The sequence below is a fragment of the Colobus angolensis genome, unplaced genomic scaffold (assembly GCF_000951035.1).
Source record: "Colobus angolensis palliatus isolate OR3802 unplaced genomic scaffold, Cang.pa_1.0 Scaffold158, whole genome shotgun sequence".
Classification (NCBI taxonomy): domain Eukaryota; kingdom Metazoa; phylum Chordata; class Mammalia; order Primates; family Cercopithecidae; genus Colobus; species Colobus angolensis.
Genome location: NW_012114688.1, coordinates 871,663 through 879,363, shown reverse-complemented (window position 1 = coordinate 879,363; position 7,701 = coordinate 871,663). Strand labels below are relative to the sequence as shown.

The 7,701-nt window shown below is 40.6% G+C and overlaps 1 protein-coding gene across 6 annotated transcripts in view; it reads right to left on the bottom strand.

Moving 5' to 3' along the window:
- Window positions 1-1,069: 1,069 nt before the first annotated feature.
- Window positions 1,070-7,701, bottom strand: part of PDE4B (phosphodiesterase 4B, cAMP-specific) — a 621,546-nt gene continuing 614,914 nt past the window's right edge. For all 6 annotated transcript variants that reach the window (XM_011936840.1, XM_011936844.1, XM_011936841.1 and 3 more), the window contains 3 exons: window positions 7,528-7,650; window positions 6,628-6,810; window positions 1,070-3,358 (listed from right to left, as the gene is read on the bottom strand). In XM_011936840.1, coding sequence (XP_011792230.1) covers window positions 2,993-3,358; window positions 6,628-6,810; window positions 7,528-7,650 — 672 coding nt within the window. In that variant the 3' untranslated portion in view covers window positions 1,070-2,992. The remainder of the gene's footprint in view (window positions 3,359-6,627; window positions 6,811-7,527; window positions 7,651-7,701) is intronic.

The window sequence follows — 7,701 nt, the reverse complement described above, 5'->3', positions numbered from 1 at the left end:
TGGGAGGAAGATGGGCCTCAAACAAGTATTTCTAAAAATATTGATTTCCCACATGATTCTTATTTGCAATAAGGGTTAATTAAGAACCTCTTACCAGTAGAAAACAGACCTGTAAATATTTATAGCGCTAGGCATTACACAAGTCACACCTGTGGCTATTGTAAGCAATTTATTTTGCTCAATTTCAAACTCTCAGAGATGGTGAGGCACAATCAGAAATCAGAGATGATGGAGAATGTTGGAAATAGCTCTGCGACTAGCAGGCAAGCTGGTTCTGCAGTGTCGGCTCATTGTAATTTCAGCTGTGTTTAGAGAAGACCATCTTACCGGCTCACAGAGCACTCCCTTGTGGCTAAATTATTATGGGCCAACACTGATTCTTGTTTGCAAGCTTCGGCAACACACACACAGTAATACACACACACATACACACACACACACTCTTCTCAGGATAAAATATTTTAAAACGCTGACTTTAAGATTTCAACAAAGCATTTAAGTATTTTTCTTATACATAAACAGTTCTTTCCAGAAAGAAAATCATAGCCATATGGCCAAGAAGAGGCTGCATGGATCACCGAGAAAACCGTGAGTGTCCACCCATGCTCTGTGGGTTGTGGTTGAAGATGACTCTTTGGATCTTAGATTCTTCATGTGTCAAATGAATCAATGGGACTCTCTGACTGCATTATACTAATGTTCTATAATCAATGATTCAGTTTTCTAGAGGACTCAGCCAAGTTGGGGATTCCCTTTATTTGTCTAGTAGATTAAGCACTTCAGACTCTGAAAGAGGTAGAAGGAAATGGTTCGAGAGGAGCAAAGTGGTTTTGTTTGTTTTCCTTCCTCAACCCCCTTCCTGCATCATTGAGCTGGGTCGAACAGTTGCTAAGAAAGTGAAATGTTCCAAACTGGGGGACTTTTTGGACATAGATTCTGAAACATCAGTTGTGATGTTGGCTGGACAAAGTGGTTGGCTTTCTTTGTGGGGAATGGCAGAAGAGAAGAGAAAGATCTGCTTTTCATATGTCAGAACCAATCATGAAATAAGTGGGCCTACAGACTAATCTAATCATGCTTTTGTTTATTCACCTCATATAAAAGTCTCTTCAGAATGCATTTGAACACAATATATAATAATAATACTATAACATACATTGTGAGAAACGTTTGAAAACGATCAAATGTTCACCTGAAACAATGCAGTGTTCATAGACATACAAACCCATTGGTCATGCACATTTGTGCCATTTTCTGTAATTACTGAGTCACAATGCTGAACTGAAAGCATGAAACATATTTTACAAACTGAAACTGACATCAGTAAGAGGCCTAACAAGTGTTATCAGAAGAGGCTTCACATTTGCATAATTTGCTACATCAGTTCACATTTTATTATAAAAATTCACATTGTTTTATTGTTTTCTTTTGTAATGAATTGGAACATGACATTCCTGCTTAATGGCAGGCAGGAGGCTAGCTCTTCAAAGTCAGTAGTTTGGGAGCATTCAGAAGAATCATCTGTGAGCAAATGTAGTGTTGCTTTTTGAACCAAGGCCACAATGATCGTAGGACCCAGTTATAACCCAACTCATGCCCACACAGATTTGGATAGAGCCTGGGTAAAAACTACATCCCATTGCCCCCTGCCCCTATTAAGCTATACAAAAGTAAAAGCTCAGTATAAACCATTTAGCATCTAATGTGAGAATCTTGTTTCCAACACTGGTTCATAAAGGGGTTGTGCAGAAGTAGCAACTCAGGTAGGGAAAGGGCAGACCCTGTGAACAAAAGCCCAGCCCTGTCCTCTCTGCCAAGGGGGCCGTATGTCTCTCCTAAGTGATGTTTGGGTTATATAATACACAATACAAAACATTACAAGAAAAAGTCGTAACTCTTAGGCAGAGTTTTCTACACAAATTTAACACCACCATTGGCAGGCAATGTTAGATATATAAATTAATAACTTACAAAACATTACATTATATACATTAAGTAATAAATACATGGTTATAAACAGGAATGGAGGTGTTAGTGCAGAAGGCAGTGCAAGAGAAGGACGGCAGCATTACATTGAAAACAGCGTAACTGGGTGAAGAGAGGAGGTAGGGAACAGGGCCAGGGACTGGGACTGTACAACTCCTGTCGGGGGCAGGGTCCAAGACACAGCAGGGCACACTGCTTAGCACTATGCACACTCTTACGGTGAACGACACCACTGCTCCTTTCTACCCCCTAATTTGTTAAATTTTACTCTGTTTACAGCAAAAAGTTAAACTCCAGAGGAGAAAAAGTATTGTTGAAGGCAAGCAAACAGAGAGAAGTTATAAGAGTGGCTGTGGAGTTGGATTGGACAACAGGGGAAGGAAGTAAAATGTGGTTAGAAGTGTATCCTTTCTGTCTGTTTGCAAAAGTAACTGTAGTAAAGTGAAGGATATTGCCCAAGAAAGAAGGAAGACTATTTTCTTTCCCTTTTCCAGAAAGAGTCAAAAAAGTTTGTCAACTTGGAAAGCTTGTCTGTGTAGAAGTTGATACTAAACTCTAGGTATTCAACAGGCATTTTAAAGACATGAAAATGTTTTACAAAAAAGGCACACAGATTGGCAGACAAAGGGACAAGTGAGCAGATTCATAAATGAAGTTATTAGTCAGTGAGTTCAGTCACTATCGGGGATAAGTTCCCGAAACTTAGTGCAGAATGATCTCTCAGTTTTGTGTCTTCCATTTTCAAGCCATGTGTCTTGATCAGAACCGGCCACCAGCAACAGCTTCAGCCCTCTCCACCAAGCTTGCCAGCAAGGCAAGTCAACCGTGGGATTTCCTGAGCTGTTCTTTGCTTCCTGATCTTGCATTCTGACTCCAAACTCAAGTAACTGAAAGGCCAGGTGACCCTTGTCCTGTGCAGGTCTTGGCCCCCATGGTGGGCTGGCCCTACCACATAGCTGGCATGCTCATCAAGGGGAGAATGTTCATCTCCACAGGGAGAGGTGGATTATGTATCAACTGGGGACTTGTCTTCTGTTGCAATGTCTATGTCAGTCTCTCCCAGGGAATCTCTGTTTTCTGGATCAATCACGCAAAGCGTCTTTGTGCTGCTGAAATAGCTGTGTCCCTCTGCCTCCTTCTCGGGTCCTTCAGAATCTTCCTCATCAAGAGTCAGTTCAAACTGAAACTTCTCCATCAGACCCTGGCAGTCCCTGTTCTGCTCATCCAGTGGTGGTGAGGGGCTTTGAGGTATCATGCTCTGATACCAGTTCCTGTTATCTTCTAAGGTATCAAGAATGTCCTGAGCATCAGGCTGTACCAAATCTGCCCAGGTCTCCCACAATGGATGGACAATGTAGTCGATGAAACCAACCTGGAGAAAAATAAGATTACACATCTGTTATTGTGATGGTGCTTGAAAAGTAAACACGGTGTCCTGGTTTCCATGCAAAGAAAGAACATGAATAACCAGAAAGATCAATCATAATGGATTCCATGATTTGGGCCCTCACTATACGGTGGGTCTTACACTGAATGCAATCGATGTATTCTCTCTTAATCCTGAAAAGTAAGTATTGCTGTGTATTATTTAGAAAGGCAGAAACTACAACTTACTGAGATTAAATATCTTGTCAGAGGTCACATAACTAGTGAGTGGTGGAGCTGGGACTCAGCCCCAGCTTTGTCTGATTCCAAAACCTGTGTTCATCTCACTACAACAGACCGCATTTCCTTTTACGTGCACCAGATAAGAAGTATGGATGGAATCCTCGTGTTTTCCAGGGACCCAAAGACAAAGCATGACTCTGTCACTACTTGGATTCTGTGAGTCATTTTCTGAAGAAGGCAGGCCCAGGTCTAATGTGTTTTGACTCAATATTTTTTCCTTGCTAACTTTAAAATATGTTGCTATTCCAAAGTGATGAGGAGCTGGCTCCTGACTACTCTGGAATTTCTCAAGTTCTGTGGAATGCTTTTGGCTGGTAGAGGAGTTTGATGAAACACGTGAAAATATTTTAAGCCCTGAAAGAAACACATATCCCCTCGATGGACATTCATGCAATTGTTTTGGATCTATAGAGCACACAGTCATTTCCATCAGGAGAAAGAAGGGAAAATAAAAAACAATTAAGCAGTTCCTTTTGCTGGTGTTCCTGTGATTAAATACCAGGCTTATGGCTCTGTTATGGTTTACTCAGGGGCTATGCATCCTGCATGAGCTAGCAATGTGGCCTTACACTGGCCTCCTCATTGTTGGACAAACAGGAAACACTGGGGGTGGGGACAAGTAGAGAGAAAGAATAGACACTAGTTGAATGAGAGAAGGGAATTCCCCTGCCATGGTCTGGGGAGCTAGAGAGATGCTAGGTTGGGATTTAGGGGTAGATGGGCAAAGGGCACCCACCCATGGGACATTATATACGTCTCTTTCCACACTACTGGAAACTTCCCTTTATTAACATGTTGGTATTTGGCCAGTCATTTAATACATCCAAGTTGTACTGTACACAAGAACTTTGGTCATATGTGACTCTTTCATATATAAAATATATATATATGATGTGTGTGTGTGTATATATATATATATATATTTATTTATTTATTTTTCTTATTCTTCTTCTTTCTGGTGCTTTCCTAGCCTTAAAAAGCAAGATTCACAGCAAAGTCAGGGCATCTCTGATCTACATTGGTTATAAAAACTCGATCATACATGATTCAGATATTTCTCTCACTTCCACCCCCTCCTTTTCCCTCCCTTTTACTTCTTTACGTGTGCTTAATGAATGTTACAGACTATTTTCAAGGTGTTTTCCAGGGACCCAAAATAACAAGCTCAAGGTAATGGAGAAAATTGAATAAGCTGAACACAGTGCAGTCATTTCCTTTCTTCACTTGTTTTGCTTCTGCTAAGAAATGCTGAGAATTTTTTTGCAAGGTAGCTGCTATTTATTCCCTAGATCACAGGATGAGAGAGCTGTATGAATCCTGAGAGCACCCAGTAAAGAGCTTTACTGGTGGGCCAATCAGACAGTGTTCAGCAGAGCCCATCGGTGGGAGACACCAGAGTGGATAACGATGTTATGGCAACAGGAAGACCTGTCCCTAAGATGGAGAGTGAAGAGCTTTGGATGAGAGAGCTGCTGTAGTGGACCAAGAGGACAGCTTTGAACCTGACATGCTGGAGAAATATCTGCTTTATCTATCTTGCAAGGCTGTTTGGGGGTCCAAGTAAGATAATATATGGAAAATGTGTGAATTGCTGCACAGAACATCATATAAATATAAAACATCACTGCTATTAATAAAATGGTGTTATTCCTCCTTACTGATTCATATCTTGTTCCACTTAAGCCTTTGGGCTATTTGAATTGACCCTCATGAACAATGTTAACTTGCATTTTTACAGCATATTAGACTTCAGATCACTTTCACAGATTTTTTTTTTTTCTTTTTTTTTTTTTGAGATGAAGTTGTGCTCTGTTGCCCAGGCTGGAATGCAGTGGCACAATCTCAGCTCACTACAACATCTGCCTCCTGGGTTCAAGCGATTTTCCTGCCTCAGTTTCCCGAGTAGCTGGGACTACTGGAACACACCACCATGCCCAGCCAATTTTTTGTGTGTTTTTAGTAGAGACAGGGTTTCACCGTGTTGGCCAGGCTGGTCTTGAACTCCTGACCTCAGGTGATCTGCCCACCTCAGCCTCCCATAGTCCTGGATTACAGGCGTGAGCCACTGTGTCCAGCCCTTTCACAGATTTTTTAAAACTCATTTAGTTGAGTTTCTTTAAGAAGCAACAAAATAACAATTGCAAAGGAACTGTGCATTAATATTACAAGTATATGCAAATTTGGGGTTTCCAGGTAGTAGGGAAAGAGGATAAATACTGACAATAAACAATCCAAATGTTTTTGGGATAAAGATCTTGGACAGTCTATGAACTAATTCTCAATCTCAGCTACTTGGCTCAGCCCATTCGTTTTCTTGAAAAAACTCTGTGTGGATACTGATACTTTCCGTTGTTGCATATTCTGCAGCTATTGGCCTCTGGACATTTCTGTATTCACCTTCTCCAGACTATCATCCCCTGTCCTAAGCACACACAGAATGTGTAGCTTTGGACACAACTGGAAAATGTCAGCATGTTCTCAAAAGCATAGAAGCATCCCGGGAGGGAACACAAGACAGGGCTTTGACTATACGTTAAAAGAGACTGCCTCCGGTGATGGTCGCAGTGGGCTGATTAAGGATGAAGATAAAAACAGAGGACTGGAAGCAAGGGTGAGGAGCAGAGCTCTTAAATGAAGACAGAGCAAGGAGAAATCCAGAGGGATGGGATGGAGCAGACACCAGTGTTCAGATCATTCAGCTGGATTTGCAAACGTCAGAGACAACTATCTAAATGATTTAGGGACATGTAGTCCAAATTTTGATGGGTTTCTGATGACTACTTATCCCCACCCTGTGAAACTGAGTGTAATGGAGAAGTCACATGAGTCCTGACTATAATGGAACAAAATGCGTAACTGTCTCCTTCTCATCTCATATATATATATTCTATTGGAAAAATGGAATTAAATAGAACCCTCCAGCTCTACAATCAGCAGAGCTCGCAAATACTTTGAAAATCTCATATTAGATACCTGGGATTTTTCCACAGAAGCTGTGTGTTTATCACACATCGGGCTAATTTCCATTCCCCTCTCCCGCTCTTTGTCTCCCTGCTGGAAAAATTCCTCCATGATGCGGTCTGTCCATTGCCGATACAATTCCAAGGACTTGGTGGGGTTGCTCAGGTCTGCACAGTGCACCATGTTGCGAAGGACCTGAAATCATCAAATTTGGAAATCCCATAAAATTAGGTGTAAATACTGCTGGAACATCTCATCCTTCTCATACTAGTATGCTTGGTACTAAACCCGAGAACATTTTAGTTGCATTATAATTATGACATATGCACCGAAAAAAAATGGAATTACAATGGTGCTAGCCTGGGTCAGTTATTTACCTTTCTAGAATCCCAAAGGGGAAAATGTGTGTCTTCTTAGACTGACAGTCATTGAATTTAAAAATTGGAAGGAACATTAGAGGTCAGATGCTGCTATCATTTCCTTTTCTCAGTTTGGAAAGAATGCAAAGAATTACTCCAAGTAGATAACTTCATATTTTCCACTTGTGGAAAGAGGAGAACAGCTGATGGCAATTTGTATATCCAAAACAAACTTAACAAACTTCAAGTCAATGGGATTTAAATCCAAACACAAGCTTTTGGAACCAACAGTCACGTATGCCCTATTACAAATAGATTTTGCAATTTATTTATAGACCTAATAAGCAACTCCACAAATAGGGATTTTTTTTTTCCTCATAAATTAGAGGATAAACTTGAATGTCCATTTTCCTTAGCTTGTTCTTAAGCCCTAAGCTATAGTAGTAGCCTAGGATATACCAAAAACTGAATTTATCTTTGTTTTCTTTTCCTAATTGTTGTTCAGCTTAGTTTGGTGTGGTTTTGTGTTAAATCAAAGACTTTCATCAAATACCTGAATGCGGTCAGTATAGTTGTCTAGGAGAAGAACGCCTGAACTTGTAACTTTCTTCGTTTCTACCATTGTCTTCAGGTCTGCCAGCAGGCTCATATGTTTAGACATATCAGTTGCTAACACCTTGGGTAAAAAGAAAATGAAAACTTTTAATAAATTCAGTCTATCAGAGAG